The 21,650-nt window shown below is 42.7% G+C and overlaps 1 protein-coding gene across 1 annotated transcript in view; it reads right to left on the reverse strand.

The window, feature by feature from the left end:
• Positions 1 to 1,743: 1,743 nt before the first annotated feature.
• The window catches only part of imp4 (IMP U3 small nucleolar ribonucleoprotein 4), a 39,495-nt gene continuing 19,588 nt past the window's right edge, over positions 1,744 to 21,650 (reverse strand). The window contains exons 4-9 of the mRNA XM_060907460.1: positions 15,493 to 15,602; positions 15,270 to 15,402; positions 15,030 to 15,184; positions 10,157 to 10,251; positions 5,982 to 6,055; positions 1,744 to 2,811 (exon numbers count right to left, since the gene is read on the reverse strand). Coding sequence (XP_060763443.1) covers positions 2,699 to 2,811; positions 5,982 to 6,055; positions 10,157 to 10,251; positions 15,030 to 15,184; positions 15,270 to 15,402; positions 15,493 to 15,602 — 680 coding nt within the window. The 3' untranslated portion in view covers positions 1,744 to 2,698. The remainder of the gene's footprint in view (positions 2,812 to 5,981; positions 6,056 to 10,156; positions 10,252 to 15,029; positions 15,185 to 15,269; positions 15,403 to 15,492; positions 15,603 to 21,650) is intronic.

Genomic DNA, 21,650 nt, shown 5'->3' on the forward strand with positions numbered 1-21,650 from the left:
CAGTTTTTAATTTACTTATTAATGCATATTTTATAACTGATAAAGTGTAAAAGGAGTATATTCTTGTAGGGGGGAAAAAAAAACTTTCACCCAATGTATTATTTTTATTTTAGCACACATCTGAGATACATCATGTACAAAGAGACCAATATAAAAATGAAAATCTGTTTTGAATTATCAAAGAATTTAGTATTTTATGAGATTTATACCACAGCACTGATGAATTCTGGATTCTGTTTGGTCAAAGTATTGATGAAGCAACTTATACAGTCGAAAAATTTTTAGTCCATCCATCCATCCATCCATCCATGTTCTATACTGATTATCCTATTGTGGGTCACGGGTGAAGCTGGAGCCAATCCTAGCGACGCTGTGCTAACGGCAGGGTTTACCCTGGACGGGTTCCGATCTGTCGTGGGTCTAAGACGCAGCCATTCACACCTATGGGCAATTTCAAGTCGCCAACTGACCTAATCTGCAGGTCTCTGGACTGTTGGAGGAAGCCCACACAAATACAAGGAGAACATGCAAACTCCAGATAGAACGGCCTCAATCAACTGCAGGTTCGAATCCCAAACTGAGCTATAAACTAAGTTAGCTATAAATAGCTAACTTTGTTTTGCTGACACTCCAGAACAAAAATGGACAACTGGTGTGGTATAAGCGGAATAAAACATTTCAGGATGTGCTGTTATTGAAAAATAATCATATTTCCTGTATACCTGTGTATGCCATCAAATATTTACAGGAACCTCAAAGACACAAATAAATAATGAACTATTCAGTATCTGACACTCCATATACAGGTCCTGCGATGGAAATTTATAAATCCTTTCAATGAGTTATCATCATCAGAAAGTCTTTATATACAGTACTGTGTAAAAGTCTTAGGCACATGTCAAGAAATGGCTTAAGAAATAATGAAAATGTTTCAACATTTAAAAAAAAAAAAATACAATAAACAGTAAGCCATAATAAATGAAAAAGTCTATACTTGGTGTGAGACGACCCTTTGCTTTAAAAAAAAAAAAATGTAAAAATAGTCTCAGGTCCAGTGAGTACAGTTTTATGTAGAAATGAGCTGTAGGTTTATGGAATCAATTTTGTGCCAAAATGTTCATACAATACTTTTGAAATATCAAACAAAAGCGATAAATCAAAATTAAAAAAAAAAGTCAATTTTTTTAGACTGGCAAACAAATTATTCATGTAATCGTGCAAAATATCAGTCTATTACTCTTCAGAAACCTTTTATTTTTGTTCCGCGTCTTTCTCAGTTTTGTTTGACGTAATTTATTTTGGTTGCGATTCCAGCTTTCTCGTTTGCGCTCCCTGACTTTTTGCTTGCAGTTTTGGCACAAACTTCACGTGTGGGCGGGCTGTCCAGGAATGCATTCCCATTGGCTAACTTGTGTTTGACTGACAGCTACGCTCAGCGATTCCCCCGGAGGCTGTTGCGTCCATTTCCTACTCGGATTCTGGCGGACTGTTTGACGAGTGACCGATCCATTGATGGTAAACAAGGATCGAGTGGACTTCAGTGGCGACTATGATCTCATCTCATCTCATTATCTCTAGCCGCTTTATCCGAGCCTATCCCAGCTGACTACGGGCGAAAGGCGGGGTTCACCCTGGACAAGTCGCCAGGTCATCACAGGGCTGACACATAGACACAGACAACCATTCACACTCACATTCACACCTACGCTCAATTTAGAGTCACCAGTTAACCTAACCTGCATGTCTTTGGACTGTGGGGGAAACCGGAGCACCCGGAGGAAACCCACGCGGACACGGGGAGAACATGCAAACTCCACACAGAAAGGCCCTCGTCGGCCACGGGGCTCGAACCCGGACCTACTTGTTGTGAGGCAACAGCGCTAACCACTACACCACCATGCCGCCCTGCGACTATGATATTGAATTAATTCAACAAAGTGTAAGTACGGGACAAATGCATTGTATGTGTTGCAGTAGTACACATTATGCAGGCGTGTTTGCAGTTTTGGCACAAACTTCACGTGTGGGTGGGCTGTCCAGGAATGCATTCCCATTGGCTAAATTGTGTTTGACTGACAGCTACGCTCCATTCCCCCGGAGGCTGTTGCAGTCACTGTTTGACGAGTGACCGATCCATTGACGGTACACAAGGATCGAGTGGACTTCAGTGACGACTATGATATTGAATTAATTCAACAAAGTGTAAGTACGGGACAAATGTGCTGTATGTGTTGGCACAAAATTGATTCCATATAGGTTTTACTGAGCATCTTACAGAACCAGCCACAGTTCTTCTGGACACTTTGACTGTCACACTCACTTCTTCATTTTACACAAAAACACAGCAGCCTTCATTATGTTTTCTTTTTTAATTTTGTACTGGGGGGAAAAAAACAAACGTTTGGAACTCTAAATGTTTTTGTAATGTTTTGACTCGATAATGTAGAAGTCATAAAATAGAAATCTATAACAAAGTTTGTATGGGGGGGGGAAAAAAAAAACAGTAGGGTGCCTAAGACTTTTGCACAGAACTGTATGTGTGTACACTCTCACCAGAAAGCAAAAATGTGTAAAAAAAAAAAAAAAACAATCCATACACTCTTCCGTCCACACACAGTTCTCACTGAGACAATTCAGTGAAAATCAGGGATCATAAACCCACATGGAGTCTTTTTCCAACAACCAGAGTAACGCGTGTTTACTCCACACTCAACACCTTCCTCTTTTTGGCCGTGCGTGTGTAAGCGTGATGACGCCACTCCACATCCGCCGTGCTCTCGTTCTCCAGAGTTCCCAGTTTGATCATGTACACTGCAGATGAGACAGAAAAGACAAAAACACACACACACACACACACACGTTACTGCTATTTGTGTCTCGATTTAGTATTCTGAAAATCATCTTTACCTTCTTACTTTTATTAAAAATGTACCATGGATGCAGTGAAAACACTCTCCATTGTACGTGGTGCACATTTCAAGTCATTTAGGATTCATGCAGAGACGCAACATCTGGGAAGGCGGTCATGTGATCTAATCATCTTAAATCAATCACTTTATACACATATTTAACAGTTATTCCACAAAATCGAGTCGTACATGAGCTGATAGCCGACGAGGCGCGTAGCACCGAGTTGTCTATAATCCATGTACGACGAGATTGAGTGGAATAACTGTTTTATTCTCTCCACATTCACTGGATTTTGAGAAATAGAGCATTTTTATTTTTTTGCAAATTCGATCAATGGAAACTTTATACAAAACGTCCAACAAAATCATTTCCGCTTAGAATGTAAACAAACCGGTGAAATGACAGGAGCAATTTGTGAAAAATGCGATAATAATAATAATAATTCTTTTAAAAAAAAGATACGTTCTTAGCATCAAATACTTTCATTCCATATTTTGTTACTTCTTTTTTTTGTATTTTTTGGCATTTTGTTGTTGAGTCGAGTTTTTATTTCGTCCTCGGTTGGTTCAGCAACACGCTCCGCCATTTTGTTTTTCTCTACTCAGGGTAGAGCCCTGCACTCCCGCGGGAGTCCCGCGGGACCCGACACAAAGCAGTGCGGTGTGGGACAAATTTTGAAAGATCATTGCGGGAGGGGGCGTGCACAATGCGGGAGCAGGCGGGAGAGGTGATAAGCTGCAGTCCCGCGAACTAAAAACGTGTTTAAAATAAAATTTATAAATTATTAATTTATATCTATCATACATAATTTGTGCTGGATATTTTATTTGGCATTAATAAAAACATTTTAAGATGCCTAAATTTGCGGATGTGGTCTAATTTCGCGTACGTTTCCGATTCCTTTCCGCTCTTCCGTGTTTGAGATCTCCGATCGTGGCAGAAGAGCAGAGCTCCTCTAGTGAAGCTCACAGTGCTTCAGAAGTAAGGGCTGCTTTAAAAAGAGGTGCCTGGCAACGCGCACCCTCGCTACGTGCGCTAGGTGAAGGATCGGTCAGTGGAGAGCTCAGCTAAGCTCAGCATGTTTAATTCCCCAAGCCAATGACAAGAACTTTCGTGAGAAATAACGCGAACATCTGCATCATGCGGGCTTTGCGGGCGGGAGCGGGACAAAATATGGCAGGCGCGGGCGGGAGCGGGACTGAAAATCATAATTCTTTGCGGGAGCGGGACTGCACAATGCCGGAGCGGGCCTGAAAATTCTGTCCCGTGCAGACCTCTAACTCAGGGTATATGAGCTGATATCCTAGTAGGAGAGTAGCCAATCAGAGTGCGCGATTGCCCATATCCAGTGAATGTGGATAGAATATATATGTATATGACTGAAAATGTTCCAGATTAACTCCAACTTGTCCAATGTACTCAAACCTCTAAGTTATTATAATTTTCACACAAATTTCTTAAAGTTTCAATAGTCAGCCACCAACTGTGCAAGTTCTCCCACTTACAAAGATGAGAGAGGCCTGTAATTTTCATCATAGGTACACTTCAACTATGAGAGACAGAATGGGAGGAAAGAATCCAGGAAATCACATTGTAGGATTTTTAATGAATTAATTGGTAAATTCCTCGGTAAAATAAGTATTTGGTCACCTACAAACAAGCAAGATTTCTGGCTCTCACAGACCTGTAACTTCTTCTTTAAGAGGCTCCTCTGTCCTCAACTCGTTACCTGTATTAATGGCACCTGTTTGAACTCGTTATCAGTATAAAAGACACCTGTCCACAACCTCAAACAGTCACACTCCAAACTCCACTATGGCCAAGACCAAAGAGCTGTCAAAGGACACCAGAAACAAACTTGTAGACCTGCACCAGGCTGGGAAGACTGAATCTGCAATAGGTAAGCAGCTTGGTGTGAAGAAATCAACTGTGGGAGCAATTATTAGAAAATGGAAGACATACAAGACCACGGGGCTCCATGCAAGATCTCACCCCCGTGGGGTCAAAATGATCACAAGAACGGTGAGCAAAAATCCCAGAACCACACGGGGGGACCTAGTGAATGACCTGCAGAGAGCTGGGACCAAAGTAACAAAGGCTACCATGAGTAACACACTACGCCGCCAGGGACTCAAATCCTACAGTGCCAGACGTGTCCCCCTGCTTAAGCCAGTACATGTCCAGGCCCGTCTGAAGTTTGCTAGAGAGCATTTGGATGATCCAGAAGAGGATTGGGAGAATGTCATATGGTCAGATGAAACCAAAATAGAACTTTTTGGTAAAAACTCAACTTGTCGTGTTTGGAGGAGAAAGAATGCTGAGTTGCATCCAAAGAACACCATACCTACTGTGAAGCATGGGGGTGGAAACATCATGCTTTGGGGCTGTTTTTCTGCAAAGGGACCAGGACGACTGATCCGTGTAAAGGAAAGAATGAATGGGGCCATGTATCGTGAGATTTTGAGTGAAAACCTCCTTCCATCAGCAAGGGCATTGAAGATGAAACGTGGCTGGGTCTTTGAGATGACAATGATCCCAAACACACCGCCCGGGCAACGAAGGAGTGGCTTCGTAAGAAGCATTTCAAGGTCCTGGAGTGGCCTAGCCAGTCTCCAGATCTCAACCCCATAGAAAATCTTTGGAGGGAGTTGAAAGTCCGTGTTGCCCAGCGACAGCCCCAAAACATCACTGCTCTAGAGGAGATCTGCATGGAGGAATGGGCCAAAATACCAGCAACAGTGTGTGAAAACCTTGTGAAGACTTACAGAAAACATTCAACCTCTGTCATTGCCAACAAAGGGTATATAACAAAGTATTGAGATTAACGTTTGTTATTGACCAAATACTTATTTTCCACCATAATTTGCAAATAAATTCTTTAAAAATCAGACAATGTGATTTTCTGGATTTTTTTTTCTCATTCTGTCTCTCATAGTTGAAGTGTACCTATGATGAAAATTACAGGCCTCTCTCATCTTTTTAAGTGGGAGAACTTGCACAATTGGTGACTGACTAAATACTTTTTTGCCCCACTGTAACTTCAATCTGTGGCTAATTACAGAGTCACTTACATTTCATTTCAAACCGCGGTCCAACTTCTGTCAACTCGACATTCTTGTGGTCAGGTTTCTTGTAAACATGGTGCCTGTAAAGCGCAGAACAACAAAAACTGAAAAAGAGTCATATTAGGGATGAAGGGGATCGGTATTTTTAGTCATATTTTAGATTTTATAGCTATAAATGGAAATATAGCTACAAGGAGCGATTAAGGGGGCCAAGCAGATTCTGGCCCAACCCCTTAGAGACAGAGGAAGACCAGAAGCCATCAGTGTTTGTGCAACTTCTTGGGAACTAAATTTGCAGGTGAAAAGGCAAACCATTGCTAGGATATTGCATCACTGCCTGTTTTCAGTAACCCTTCCTCGCTTGTATATTAACATCAGGTCATACTGTGAAACACTTCTGCCAAGACTGGGGTCAATATATAAAAATTTGTTGCTGAGAAATGGCTTCAATCTCCGGTCGGAAACTTTGCAGCCAAATTCCTTCGAGACAAAATGTCCCACAAAGTGTCAACAATCTCACAACGATGGAATCCAAATTCCCTGATATCTGGACAACTTTTATATGTGAAACAAACTGTTCCTAGAAACTAAAATATAACCCGCAAGAAACACAAATCTGTTCCTCCAATTTGGTTCGAGGTTTGTTTGTTTTTTTGCCAGGAAGTTTATAGTAACTCATATAATCACTCTTTACAACCGTGGTGAGCAGAAAAGCATCTCAGCATGCAACAGAAAACCACACTGGATTCCAGAACAGGAATCTTACGACTCAAGACCGAGTTCCTATTAAAGTGGCCGGTGAAGGTGTATACAGTGCAGCATTCTTGAGATACCGTACGCCCACACTTCTTGTTTGGTGACTTCAACTTAAATTCGTTTGCGTGTTATGAACAAACTGTCCCACATCAGAGAAAGAAGGAGGTTTGTTCAGGTTGGTCTCACATTGCTGTGATCCAAATTCGATGATAACTGGACAAACTTTGGAGAAAAAAAAAAAATGGTGGAAAATCCAACTTTGACCTCGCTATGACAAAAGAATAAGAGGAACTCGGATTCACATTTCTATGATGTATTGCAAACACACAGTTCTGTGCAAAAGTCTTCGGCACCCTATTTTTTTTCATGCAAACTTTGTTATAGATTTCTATTTTATGATTTCTACATTATCGAGTCAAAACATTACAAAAACATTAGAGTTCCAAACGTTCAGTTTTTTTCCAGCACAAAATGAAATGTTACAGAAAAAAAAAAACAAGTTTGTAATATGTCTGAGCAGCATATTCCATAAGAGCGCACTTTTCAGATGAAAAAAGAAAACATAATGAAGGCTGCTGGGTTTTGGTGTAAAATGAAGACACGAGTGTGACAGTCAAAGTGTCCAGAAGAACTGTGGCTGGTTCTGGAAGACGCTCAGTAAAACCTACAGATCATTTCCGCATAAAACTGCACTTGCTGGCCCTCAGACCATAGACCGCGGAACCGCCCGGGCCAGGGGGGCCGTGGCCTGGGTAACTTTTTGAAAATTATTAAAAAAATAAATACAATGTTGGCCTGCGAGTGTTTTTCAACTCAAAACATGTCGACAAAATCAAACTTAAACCCAACCCATGCTGTAATTTAATCAAACATTTGCTTAAACATTTCCTAAACCAATATTTTTTGACGGGGCGGCACGGTGGTGTAGTGGTTAGCGCTGTCGCCTCACAGCAAGAAGGTCCGGGTTCGAGCCCCGTGGCCGGCGAGGGCCTTTCTGTGCGGAGTTTGCATGTTCTCCCCGTGTCCGCGTGGGTTTCCTCCGGGTGCTCCGGTTTCCCCCACAGTCCAAAGACATGCAGGTTAGGTTAACTGGTGACTCTAAATTGAGCGTAGGTGTGAATGTGAGTGTGAATGGTTGTCTGTGTCTATGTGTCAGCCCTGTGATGACCTGGCGACTTGTCCAGGGTGTACCCCGCCTTTCGCCCGTAGTCAGCTGGGATAGGCTCCAGCTTGCCTGCGACCCTGTAGAAGGATAAAGCGGCTAGAGATAATGAGATGAGATGAGAATATTTTTTGACGTTGAGCAACGTGTATAGCCTTCTGTGCTGTTGGCTGTTTTGTCAGTTTATTCTGCGCACTTCTGTGCTGGCATATTGTGGACTAAAGTCATAACTGATGCTGGGGTTATTAGTGTTGGCTGTTTTGGCATTTTATTCTGCGCAGTTATGTGCTGGCATATTGTGGAAACGCGCACACACACGCACGCACACACACGCACGGACACACACACAGCTCTGACAAAACCGCAGGCATATTCCCATACTTTCCTCTGACCGAGCACCGCCAAGTGCACTTCTCTGTGTTCAGTGTTTCTCTCTATAGTACAAGCAAGCAGTTTAAGTTGAGTTACCACCGACCACCGAGGTGCTTTTCTTGTGCATTTTAATCTGCGCGGTTCTGTGCTGGCTGTCATGACTGATAGCATCACGTGCATGTCCGTGTATAATGTAGCCTATATGCATCATGTCCGACCTAACATTTCGGTGACACCCTCTTGCGATTGTGGCCCCCCCTTGTTCAAATGCGTTCCGCGGTCTATGCCTCAGACTATTTTTTTTTCAAAGCAAAGGGTCGTCTCACACCAAATATTGACTTTGTTTCATTTATTATGGCTCACTGATTACTAGGGCTGTAACGATACACCCAACTCATGATTCGATTCGTATCGCCATTTTTGACCCACGATTCGATACGCCCACGAATTTTTTTTAAAATGTTTTTTAAAAGTAGTAAATTTGACTTATTAACATTTACTTACTTACATTAACTATTTAATAACAAATAACTCAGACCACTGCAGAGAATGAGTAATATGTATGCAAAAATGAACAAATGTATATCCAAAGATTGTTTTATTTCTCAAAATAATACTGTTGAGCCGGAAGCTCTGTTTTTTTTCGGTTCTGAAAAAGTCATTTTTCCAAATCGTGTAAATCCGTTAAGATTTTTTTTTTTGGGGGGGGGGGGGGGGGGGGGGGGGGAGTGGCTCTCTCACTGTCTCACTCTCATAGGGCCAATGATTTTCTGTGATCGCGGAAAACAGATGGAAATTACGGAATTTTTATGGTGAAACATTGCTCGCGTGTCAAAATGTAACTGCCGCAGAAGGCTTCCACCCAAGCAGACATGCCTTCAGTGTTGCCAGATATTGCTAACGTTTTCCACCCCAAAATATGTTCAAAACCAGCCAAAAAGCACCTAAACCCGTCCAATCTGGCAACACTGCATGCCTTTCCGGTCAAGTGATTGTGATTGGCTTGTGGCACACCTAGCCAGCCAATGAGCTGCTTGTTTACAGATTCGCTCCCCGCGTCGCAACCAGAATGGTGACCGCTTAAAAGAAACGAATGCTCTGCCAGTGGCGAGTGTGGACGTTGCGTGACTCGCAGAAGATTGTCGCAGGTCGGCGAAAAAACGACTTACTAATAGATATAAAAAAATAAAAGTAATTTAAGTAAGTTTAAAATGTAATTTAAATAAAAAGTAAAGTATTCATAAATTGAAGTTTGGAAGCGCCTCTGTTTTTGGGCTGAGGAGAAGTTTGAAAGGGTGTACCGCGATTCTGCCTTCTTGTATCGCGATACAGATCGTGGCTCTGCGTATTGCGATTTCGATACGCATATCGTTACAGCCCTACTGATTACTGTTTATAGTGTGTTTAATGCTGAATCATTTCGTTTCGTTATTTTTTTAATCAATTTTTGGTCGACAGCATTTCTTTACATGTGCCCAAGACTTTTGCACAGCACTGTATATCCGACGTATTTCCATGTAGGTGGTGTTGGAGTGCCTGAGGGGCGTACACCCACACTGCTGTCCAGGTACCAGAGTCTTTTCAATTTCATAAAACGTATACGAACCATTCTCTGGGTTGCTATAGACTCCCACTGTGGAACGTTAGTCGTAATAATGATAATAATACCAGGATACTGATTTAAAAAAAATAAAAGGAATTCAATTAGGATGCCTACACATCTTTTGCGCTTGGCCCCCTAATAATAATAATAATAATAAAAAACATCCAACGGGCCCCAAATAACTGATTTGTTCATTTTCTAATCACAGACTCTAATCCCGCCTGTGAACTAACACTAAACTATATTAAGACTGAATGATCCAATAACACTAAACCTGGCACTAGTCACCTGAAGGAGATGAAATCATCTTGATTGGCAAACGTAATAACACGTTTGCTGTCTTCTTTGGGAACAGGAAACAGGTACTTGAGGATATTGGACACCTGTAGGGGGGGAAAAAATAAAAAAAATCGCCATGAGCTTCAAGCCTACCGTATGACCACCACTCCGACTTTACGCTTAAATACACGGCACTACAAATATTAAATTAAAAACTTTCTGAAAGAAAATAAGCTGCATCCAGCAACATGAGCAGCTCCTTCTGTGTAAATAATTCCAGCAGAGTCTGGATCTGCTGTAGCACAGTAATGGGACTGAGGTTTCGTGATTGTGCAGACCAGTAAAGGTGTCCCAGTAGGGTTTTTTCTTTTTGAGGTATTATAATGCACTGCACGCGTTGACCACCAGATGGCGCCTCTCACAACTATTCTCTATAAATGCATTAAAAATGTGGAATCACTGATTTGGTTCATTTTCTGTCAGGAGGATCGGTTTTTTATTCAACATTTATAAAAGGAGTCTCCGGTGTCGGATCTTTATAACAGTCAGAGGTAAAGCTTGCCATCAGGATGGAGAACTTTGTGCTTTACGGTTTCTCAGTAACATGGCAAGCTGCACTTTTCTCTTATTCATTTCAACATCGAGAACACATCTCATCTCATCTCATTATCTCTAGCCGCTTTATCCTGTTCTACAGGGTCGCAGGCAAGCTGGAGCCTATCCCAGCTGACTACGGGCGAAAGGCGGGGTACACCCTGGACAAGTCGCCAGGTCATCACAGGGCTGACACAGAGACACAGACAACCATTCACACTCACATTCACACCTACGGTCAATTTAGAGTCACCAGTTAACCTAACCTGCATGTCTTTGGACTGTGGGGGAAACCGGAGCACCCGGAGGAAACCCACGCGGACACGGGGAGAACATGCAAACTCCGCACAGAAAGGCCCTCGCCGGCCACGGGGCTCGAACCCGGACCTTCTTGCTGTGAGGTGACAGCGCTAACCACTACACCACCGTGCCGTCATCGAGAACACATGCACCTCCTTTTCAACCAACAGGGAACGGGTTCTGTTCTGGTTTGTGCACCAAATATGATGCCATTCGGAGCATTTTGACTAAAAATAAAATGGTTCAGAATCTGAAAAGTTGGAAAAGCTGGAAGCAAAACATAGGTTTTTCCAGTGCGAACCGTGACGATGTTAGTGGGTGTGTCTTTAGTGTGGATAGGAAGTGGAGCGCAGCAATGGAAAAGGATCCATCTTTTGAAAAAAATGGACCAAAAAATAAAAGATACCTGCAATAACAGAACAAAAGCTCGCCTCGGCGGTAATCAGTATGCACTGCAATCTCACTACTATTGTTTACTCCTGTTGTGGATTGTTTAACACCCTCCGTTCATGACGCATCGTCGATTAGAACGGTTCCGAACAAAACTGGTGGAAACGTGGGCCAGTTTGCTATCAGGCACCAAGGTTCAAAAAATCCTGAACGGAACCACTTCAAGAACCCATTCCCTGTTGGCTGAAAAGGGGTATGAGATAGCCTGGGCCCGCCCATCGTAAGTGTGACGCAACACGAGGGCCTGTTGCGAGCTTAGGCTACGTTCACACTGCAGGCTGAAGTGACTCAAATCTGATCTTTTCACCCATATGTGACCTGTATCCAATCTTTTATTGACAATATGAACGACACAGATCCGATTTTTTCAAATCCGACCCAGGCCGTTTGGATATGTGGTCCTAATTCCGATTCCTATCCGCTCTTTTCATATGCGACTTCAGTCTGAACCGCCAGGTCGCATTCATCCGACTTACACGTCATCAACAAGCCACAAACGTCACTATTCTGCGCTGAAGTAGGCGGCGGGTCTCTCAAAAAAAGTTACAACAACATGGCGCATAATCACGGGCGCAGATAGAGGGGGGGACGAGTCATATTTAAATTCACCTCGTTCGGTCCCCCCCACTTATAGGGAGGAAAAAACGTCTATGCTGTCTTTCTTTGCATAAGGCAAACCTCACGGAAAAAATCAAAAGACTAATTACCATTCGGTTTATTGAGGTGCACAGCAGTGTATACATAGTTGCAACAACTCACATAAAACAAAACAAAGACTGATATTCGGTTGGTTGAGCTGCGCAGACTGCACAGGTTGCGAGCTCGAGCTTGGTTGCTATGGTTACTAACAACAAGTTTGACAGGCATATCGGGGTTGGGGTTGGTTTGCTGGCAGCTTTGTCCCCCCCCAGTTTTTTGTCCCCCCCAGTTCAAAAAACGTATCTGCGCCCCTGCGCATGACATCAATGCGAGGGACGCTTCGGGCTGTGAAGGTTCTGAATCTTCTCAATGGAAGGACGCAGAGGTTAGGGAGCTGATTTCCATTTGGGGGGATGCAGCTATTCAAGCTAGATTGGATGGGTCATACCGCAACCGGGCGGTTTTACTTCCGTAAACACTGGCCATGCTCACTGCGTGTGACGTCGTCGTATCCTGCAATGCGCATGCGGAACACTTTTAGGTCGCTTTTCGTTCATACTGAGGATCACATACAAGTCGCATATATTTGTTAATGTGAACGACCTCACAAAAAAATCGGATTTCACAAAAAAATCGGAATTGAGCATTAAGCCTTGCAGTGTGAACGTAGCGTTAGTCTGGCCAGGCAGGCTATCTACAGCTCTTCCAAGCTCCCGAAAAATGGGGAACCAATCAACTTTGAGCATCTCCAGCGGCCCTGGGTAGAGGCGTGTTCAAGGCACTGACGTAGTAGAACTGCGACCGGAAGCCATAGATTGTTTACAGAATCTATGCCGGAAGCGCTTCATTCACTAGAAACATTACGAACATGGAGCAAGTTCTCATTGAAAACGGAGCAAAGAGCAGCCCTGGAGGTATTTATTGAAAGGAAGGACGTTTTCGCCTTGCTCCCAACCGGCTTCGGTAAGAGTTTAATCTACCAGTTAGCCCCGTCGCGTCACATACGTCAGAGGAAAGAGTGATGTGATTGGTTTAAGCTTCGTCACAGCCTTTTCTGGCTTCGACCAGTAGCAAACTGAGGCATTTCAGGGAGGCGGGTCAACCACGCGCTCTGGGAAACGGTTGGGCTTAATATCTTTGCCAGACCAATAGCTCGGAGAGCTTTGAAGTCGCGTTAGCCAGACTAGGTATGAGAGGGAAGGAACGACCCTAATTATTGAACTGATAGGCACATAAATAAATAAAATAAAGATAGACAGCCAAATAAATAAATGGATGGATAACTCCAGATAGCAAAAACAAAAATAATTTAAAAAATTAAAAAGCCAAATAAGGGCGGCACGGTGGTGTAGTGGTTAGCGCTGTCGCCTCACAGCAAGAAGGTCCGGGTTCGAGCCCCGTGGCTGGCGAGGGCCTTTCTGTGTGGAGTTTGCATGTTCTCCCCGTGTCTGCGTGGGTTTCCTCCGGGTGCTCCGGTTTCCCCCCCAGTCCAAAGACATGCAGGTTAGGTTAACTGGTGACTCTAAATTGAGCGTAGGTGTGAATGTGAGTGTGAATGGTTGTCTGTGTCTATGCCCATGTTTACATTAGACCGTATCAGCAGATCATCAGATTAACGTTTTTAAAACGATTAGCGTGCACACAGCAACACCAATACACGATTCGCGTGCACACAGCAACACCAATACATGGATACGCTCGGCTCCGCAGACATCCTGCGCTCCAAATCACTCCGCCCTGAACAGCGAGTGCCCTCTGGAGGGTGCGCACTCCGGCCCTGCGCAGCTCACAGAGCGCGCGAGTGAAGTGCACGAGCAGTGATTCGGGACTGAGCTGCTGTGTGTGTGATCCCAGGGCAGATCACTTACCACTTGCAAGTGGAAGGATGGCAAGCCTAAAGACAATCATAACTACACAATGGGCAGTATTTGCATCAGTATTTGCAGTATTTTCATACTTTTATACTCTTTAATGAAAGGTGATACAAGGCGGAAGTCCGCGCCGTTTTTCAGCAGTCGCGTCACATGACCAACGCCAGCGAATCAGGAAGGTGGATGTCACAGTGACGTTGTCCAATGACGATGCCAGCTAGAGCTCAGCACAGCGTATCCGCGTATCTCAATGTTTACACAGCACCGGAGCTGACACGATCTGGATTGAATACGTGGACCCTGGCGGATTCCCGTTTCCCGGCGTTTCCAGGCGGTTTAATGTAAACGGACAGTGCATCCGCGAAGAAAACGAGACAGATACGGTCTAATGTAAACTTGGCCTATGCGTCAGCCCTGTGATGACCTGGCGACTTGTCCAGGGTGTACCCCGCCTTTCGCCCGTAGTCAGCTGGGATAGGCTCCAGCTCGCCTGCGACCCTGTAGAACAGGATAAAGCGGCTACAGATAATGAGATGAGATGAAAAAGCCAAATAAATAAATAAGTTATAAGTTGATTAATTTATTGCTTGATTAATTAATTAGGCTAGCCAAATAAATAAATACGAGATAGCCAAATAAATATATAAATATATAAATACAGACAGATAAATAAATATAGATAACCAAATAAATAAATAGCCAAATAAATAAATAAATACATACAGGTAGCTAAATAAATAGATAAATATATAAATAGAGTTTGTCAAATTAATTATAATAGGTAAATAAATAGATTAACTAATTAATCAATCAAGTTATTAATTAAGCCAAATAAATAAATAAATAAATAAATACAGATCACCAAATAAATAGAGAGATAAATAAAATGTTAGCCAAATTTAAAAAAATATAATAAATAAAGACAAAAATAGATAAATAAATATCACATCATGTGTATGTTTTAAACATTAGATACAGATTTGAGTAACTTTTTTTTTTTGTACATGATGTCATTCTCTGCGGCTCACCCTCCTGCCGAGGCGAGAGGTGAAGTTGTGAAAGATGAGGTGGGGGAAGGCCTCGGACATGGTGCCGATGTCTGGGATGTCATGTCTCATCACCACATTGTACAGAGTGAAATACGCCGTCGGCCCGAAAGGCAAGTGGCACACAATCAATCCGTCTAACGACACAAAACACACACACACTCAGAGCGGCTGTGGAAGTAAATTAGATCCAATGGTAAGGTGTGTGATTATATATCGTACCAGGCTGTCCTCTGGTCTCATGTACTATCACCATATCAGTCATGTTATTGGCCTTGCACGCACGCACTAGTGTATCAACTTCATGGTTTCCTCTGTTCATGCGCTGGGCCCCTGGGAATATCAGCTTCACTTCCTGTGGTTAACAAGCACTCGCACTTAATCATTAGGCGTGTGGTTAGTGTAATGTTCTATGATGCACGTGATAAGTGCGTGACTCGATCACCTTGGCAAACATTTTGAGTCTGGAGCTCGGGTCTCTCGAAGTCGTCACCAGGATTTTCGGGTCTTCCACTCCGGCCCACTTGTACTCATCGTCCATGTGTGAGCTGACCCCTGGAGTCAACACACACACACACACCAATTATACGAGTTTAGGATCGTGCACCACATGTGCCTCTTCTGCTCTGATTTGTTGAAAACCACAATTTTATATTAATTATTCAAGAGTTACATCAATAAAGCTCGAACAAAACGAGTTCAATCCCCTCAGTGATCCGGCCGCGTTATTGTCTACAAAATCGTGGGGAAGCCGAGTACAGCAGGTGCGCGTGCAAAAATAACCACATCGTAATATCAGGTTGAAGCTATAAAGAAGCCTTAGTGCTCTCTAATTGACCTGCTCTCTCGCAGCGACAGATGTGAGGAATTATGCATTAAGTTTATGAAGAAGTGCAGTGGGGTCCGTCTCATAAAGTGCTGTATTTCCCCTTCTGAATTCCATCAACCTGATCATTTCAGCTCAGGGAACTTTAGGGTGGTTGAAGCTGCGCTTTATGATTTTATTACCATCCGCGACCAAAAGTGCTTCCTGGACAGGGCATGATCCGATTCCAAATTTTAATGTGGATTAATAATCACCTGACTTGAATTTTCCTCTTTATTGTCTCTACCAGTGTATCGATCAAATCAATAGCTGGATGTCACAAGATTTTCTTCAGCTGAACACAGATAAAACAGAAATAATTCTATTTGGAAAAAAAGATGAAAGACTCAGGATTACCACTATTCTTGACACAAAAGGGATTAAAACTAAAGAAATGGTTAAAAATCTTGGTGATTTCATTGACAGCGAGCTAAACTTTGACAGTCACATGAAAGCAATCACTAAAACGGCATTTTATCACCTAAAAAACATTTCCAAACTAAGAGGACTTGTGTCAAAACATGATCTGGAAAAACTAATACATGCCTTCATCTCTAGTAGGGTTGATTACTGCAATGGCCTTTTCACAGGCCTGCCAAAAAAAACCATCAAACGACTTCAGCTGATTCAAAATGCAGCGGCGAGGGTTCTCACACGAACAAAAAGAACAGAGCGCATTACTCCAATTCTAAGGTCCCTTCACTGGCTTCCAGTAAGCTACAGAATTGACTTTAAAGCATTGCTGCTGGTGTATAAATCTCTAAATGGTACAGGGCCCAATTACCTCTCTGATATGTTGCAGCGGCCGAACCCAATCAGATCTACCAGATCGCAGCAGAAACATTTACTATTAAAACCTGTTGTTAAAACAAAGTGTGGTGAAGCAGCTTTTAGCTACTATGCAGTACAGCTATGGAACAAACTGCCAGAGGACATCAAAAATGCTCCTGCTGTTGGCAGCTTCAAATCTAGGTTAAAGACCAAGCTGTTCTCAGATGCTTTCTGTTAAATAATTAATATTTTTACATTTTTTATAATCTTTACTTTCTCTGTATGTTTTAAATTTACTTTAACTTTATTCTATTTTATTCTGCTAGTTTTTTTTCCCTTTCTCTTTTTCTCCTTTTTCTTTTTGGCATTTTAATATTTTATTTCTACTATTGTTTAATTCTTATTATTTTCTTTTAATTCTTTTAATTAATTATTTTAGAATAAAGATAAAATTATTTTATGTAATTTTATTTCTCTATTGTTTACTGTTTTTGTTTTTACTTCTGTAAAGCACATTGAACTGCCATTGTGTATGAAATGTGCTATATAAATAAACTTGCCTTGCCTTGCCTTTATTAGGGCCCGAGCCCTATGGGCGAAGGCCCTATTGTTCTTGTAAGAGTTCACTATTATTATTCTTCCGTCTTCTTCTTCTTCCGTCTTCTTCTTCTTCTTTATTTTTCTCCGCTGTTGGGCCATTTTCGGGGCGCTTGCCATGGGCGAAAACGCACGAAATTTGGCACCAGTTCCGAGAATTGCCACCGCTACTCAGAACCAGAAGCCCAAACTTGGCCGGGGCTCAGGGCCTCCATAGCGCCCCCTAAGTCGTTGTGATTTTGGCCTCCCGCATTAAGGTGCCTGGTAGCCATATAGTTTGTAGTAGTGGCATGCAATTTGGTACGCCTATGTATCTCACTAAGCCGGACAAAAATGCAATGCCACTGCATTAGCCACGCCCAACAGGAAGTGAGGTAATTTTACTTTTGTGCGAAATGCATGGCCACGAAGACGGCGCAACTCCTCCTAGACCGTTCATAGGAATGTCACCAAAATTGATACACATCGTCTACAGACATGGATGACAAAAGTTACTAAATACGTTTCACGTAGGATTAACCGTTCAGAAGTTATACGTCAATCAATTTTCGATGCAAAATTTTACATGCTTAAAAATTCATAACAAATCTTCTGATTGCTCAAAACTGCTCATACTTCACACGCAAATCACTCATTGGGCTTCTGACATGTTACCCAATTTCTGTGATATTTCACCACTGGGGGCGCTATTTTTGGGCAAAAATTACAATTTTTCCTCAATTTTGGTCAAACTTCACGGCCACCCTCTTACTACCTCCCATGTCATGTGTACCACATTTTGGAAATTTTCGTCCATGGGGGGCGCTGTTTTTGGCCGACGCAATTGCTCCAAAACGGGTTTTTGGTAAATAATTCCATAATGCTTTTCCTTCACACCACTTCCTTCTGATAGTACGTTGCTGTTGTAGACACTTATTTTTCCAACTCATAATCGCTTATGTACAGCATAGCGCCACCTAGTGACATGGGAAAAACCAAAAAATTTATTCTTCAAAAATCTATATCTCATCTTCTATTTACTCAATTGTCATCAAACTTCATACGCAAACTCTTCATAGCTCACCTGACGTCTACGCCAAATTTTGTGCACTTTCGCCCCTGGGGGTGCTGGTTATGGCAAAAATGATATTGCAGCTTCTGATTTGTCAAACTTGCCAAGCAAACTCTTTACGAGACCCTTATTGGGGCGCTTGCCATGGTCGACAACGCACGAAATTTGGCTCCTTTTTCTTAGACTGCCACCGCTACTGAGAACCAGAAGCCCAGATCCAGGCGGGCCTCACGGCCTCTATAGCGCCCCCTAACTCGTTGTGATTTTGGCCTCCCGCATTAAGGTGCCTGGTTGCCATGTAGTTTGTAGTAGTGGCATGCCATTTGGTATGCATATGTATCTCACTAAGCCGGACAAAAATGTCATGCCAATGCATTAGCCACGCCCAACAGGAAGTGAGGTAATTTCACTTTTGTGCGAAATGCATGGCCACGAACACGGCGCAACTCCTCCTAGACCGGTCATGGGAATGTCACCAAAATTGATACACATCATCTACAGACATGGCTGACAAAAGTTACTAAATGGGTTTCACGTAGCATAAACCGTTCAGAAGTTATACGTCAATCAATTTTCAATGCAACATTTTACATGCTTAAAAATTCATAACAAATCTTCTACTTGCTCAAAACTGCTCATACTTCACACGCAGATCACTCCTTGGGCTTCTGACATGTTACCCACTTTCTGTGATATTTCGCCACTGGGGGCGCTATTTTTGGGCAAAAATTCCAGTCTTTCCTCAAATTTGGTCAAACTTCACGGCCACCCTCTTCCTACCTCCCATGTCATGTATACCACATTTTGGGAATTTTCGTCCATGGGGGGCGCTGTTTTTGGCCGACGCAATTGCTCCAAAATGGGTTTTTGGTAAATAATTCCATAATGCTTTTCCTTCACACCACTACCTTGTGATAGTGCGTTGCTGTTGTAGACACTTATTTTTCCAACTCATAATCGCTCATGTACAGCATAGCGCCACCTACTGACATGGGAAAAACCAAAAATTTTATTCTTCAAAAATCTATATCTCATCTTCTATTTACTCAATTGTCATCAAACTTCATACGCAAACTCGTCATAGCTCACCTGACATGTTCGCCTAATTTTGTGCACTTTCGCCCCTAGGGGTGCTGGTTATGGCAAAAATGATATTGCAGCTTCTGATTTGTCAAACTTGGCAAGCAAACTCTTTACAAGACCCTTATTAGGGCGCTATTATTATTAGGGCCCGAGCACCGTACAGTGCGAGACCCTATCGTTGCCATGTGTCCAATTCTGTTCTTTGTCGCCATTGCGGGAGTATTGTCTCTTGCCGAAGAAGCTGTGGAAGGTTTTTCGCGGGGACGCATGCCCCCGCCCCCCTTGGCCGCTGGCGCGAGGGCCCGTCGAGGCCGCTTGCGGCTTTAATTGTGTTTATAATCTGTAATTAATTGTTACTCGTGTATTTTTGTATGTCGGATTGTTTGCGTCTTGCTGACGTCCCTTGTGATTCAGTCGTTACTGCTAGAAGGAATAAATAAACTGGCCGGAGTTTCCTAGCCTGGGCCCGCCCATCCTAAGCGTGACGCAACACGAGGGCCTGTTGCGAGCTTAGTCTGGCCAGGCAGGCTATCTACAGCTCTTCCAAGCTCCCGAAAAATCGGGAGCCAATCAACTTTGAGCATCTCCAACGGCCCTGGGTAGAGGCGTGTTCAAGGCACTGACGTAGTAGAACTGCGACCGGAAGCCATAGATTGTTTACAGAATCATGCTGTATTGAAAGCATTCAACGGGAAGTTCTCATTGAAAACAGAGCAAAGAGCAGCCCTGGAGGTATTTATTGAAAGGAAGGACGTTTTCGCCTTGCTCCCGACCGGCTTCGGTAAGAGTTTAATCTACCAGTTAGCCCCGTCGCGTCGCATACGTCAGAGGAAAGAGTGATGTGATTGGTTTAAGCTTCGTCACAGCCTTTTCTGGCTTCGACCAGTAGCAAACTGAGGCATTTCAGGGAGGCGGGTCAACCACGGGCTCTGGGAAAAGGTTGGGCTTAATATCTTGGCCAGACCAATAGCTCGGAGAGCTTTGAAGTCGCGTTAGCCAGGCTAGGAGTTTCCCAAAAGCATCGCAGCACAAAGATCATCGTTAAACGGTAGAGCGAGCAGCACAATGAACGCTCTCTCTCCTAGTTAAGATGCTCTTAGCATTAAGAGGCTTTTGGGAAACCCACCACTGATTGATTATAGATTATTAGACTCATCGAAATTGGAGAAATGGAGATCAAACACCTGAATAAAAATAAATCTCTGTGGTGAATCTTCATTTCATTCAGACATTCGTTGTATTTTTCTTTTTTCATATGGCCCACATTAACATTAACCGTCACAAATGTGGTAAAATATTTTGCGGGAATTTTACAACAGTGCCGAACTCACTTACGGCTTGTCTTCGTCCACAACGTGATTCCGTCACCCTTATCATGTCCAACTCGCTTTCTTTAATCTAATCTATACTTCAGGTTTTACCTGATCAAACTTTCCTGATCGCTATCAAAACAAACAAAACTTCCGGCTTGATTACATCAGCATTCGAAAGTGGGCGCGCGCATCTTTTGACAACCCCCGTGTCCGAAATCGCTCCCTACTCACTATATAGTGGGGACAGCATTTTGTAGTGCTGTCCGCGCTGAAAGAAATCAAATTAAAAGTCTCAAATTTGATTTAATAAAAGGCAGCGGCAAAGAAGAAAGCGTTCAGCCTTGATTTTAAAAAAAAAACCTGAAAGCTGCAGGTACTTTGTATTGATTAATGTGGGAAATGCGCTCAGTATAATATGGATTTATCACAAAAACACATGCGTGTATAGGGCTGGGCGATATGAGAAAAAATTATATCACGATATATTTTTTCAAAATTTTCGATAACGATATATATCACGATATAAATCAAATCACCATTTTTGTATTTTCTTTAATTTTCTGCTCAAAATATGAACATTACAAATTTGTAGTTCCTTCCTAATTAACAAAAATAGCTTAACAAGCCTTCAAGTTTCACAGAACCAAAACAAACTGGATGCACATTCTTTTGTTCTTTTTGTTCAAATGAATAAACTGAAACTGAAAAATAAAAACTATATACCATTGTTAATCTCATCTCATCTCATCTCATTATCTCTAGCCGCTTTATCCTGTTCTACAGGGTCGCAGGCAAGCTGGAGCCTATCCCAGCTGACTACGGGCGAAAGGCGGGGTACACCCTGGACAAGTCGCCAGGTCATCACAGGGCTGACACATAGACACAGACAACCATTCACACTCACATTCACACCTACGGTCAAT

The sequence above is a fragment of the Neoarius graeffei genome, chromosome 24 (genome assembly GCF_027579695.1).
Source record: "Neoarius graeffei isolate fNeoGra1 chromosome 24, fNeoGra1.pri, whole genome shotgun sequence".
In the NCBI taxonomy this organism is placed as follows: domain Eukaryota; kingdom Metazoa; phylum Chordata; class Actinopteri; order Siluriformes; family Ariidae; genus Neoarius; species Neoarius graeffei.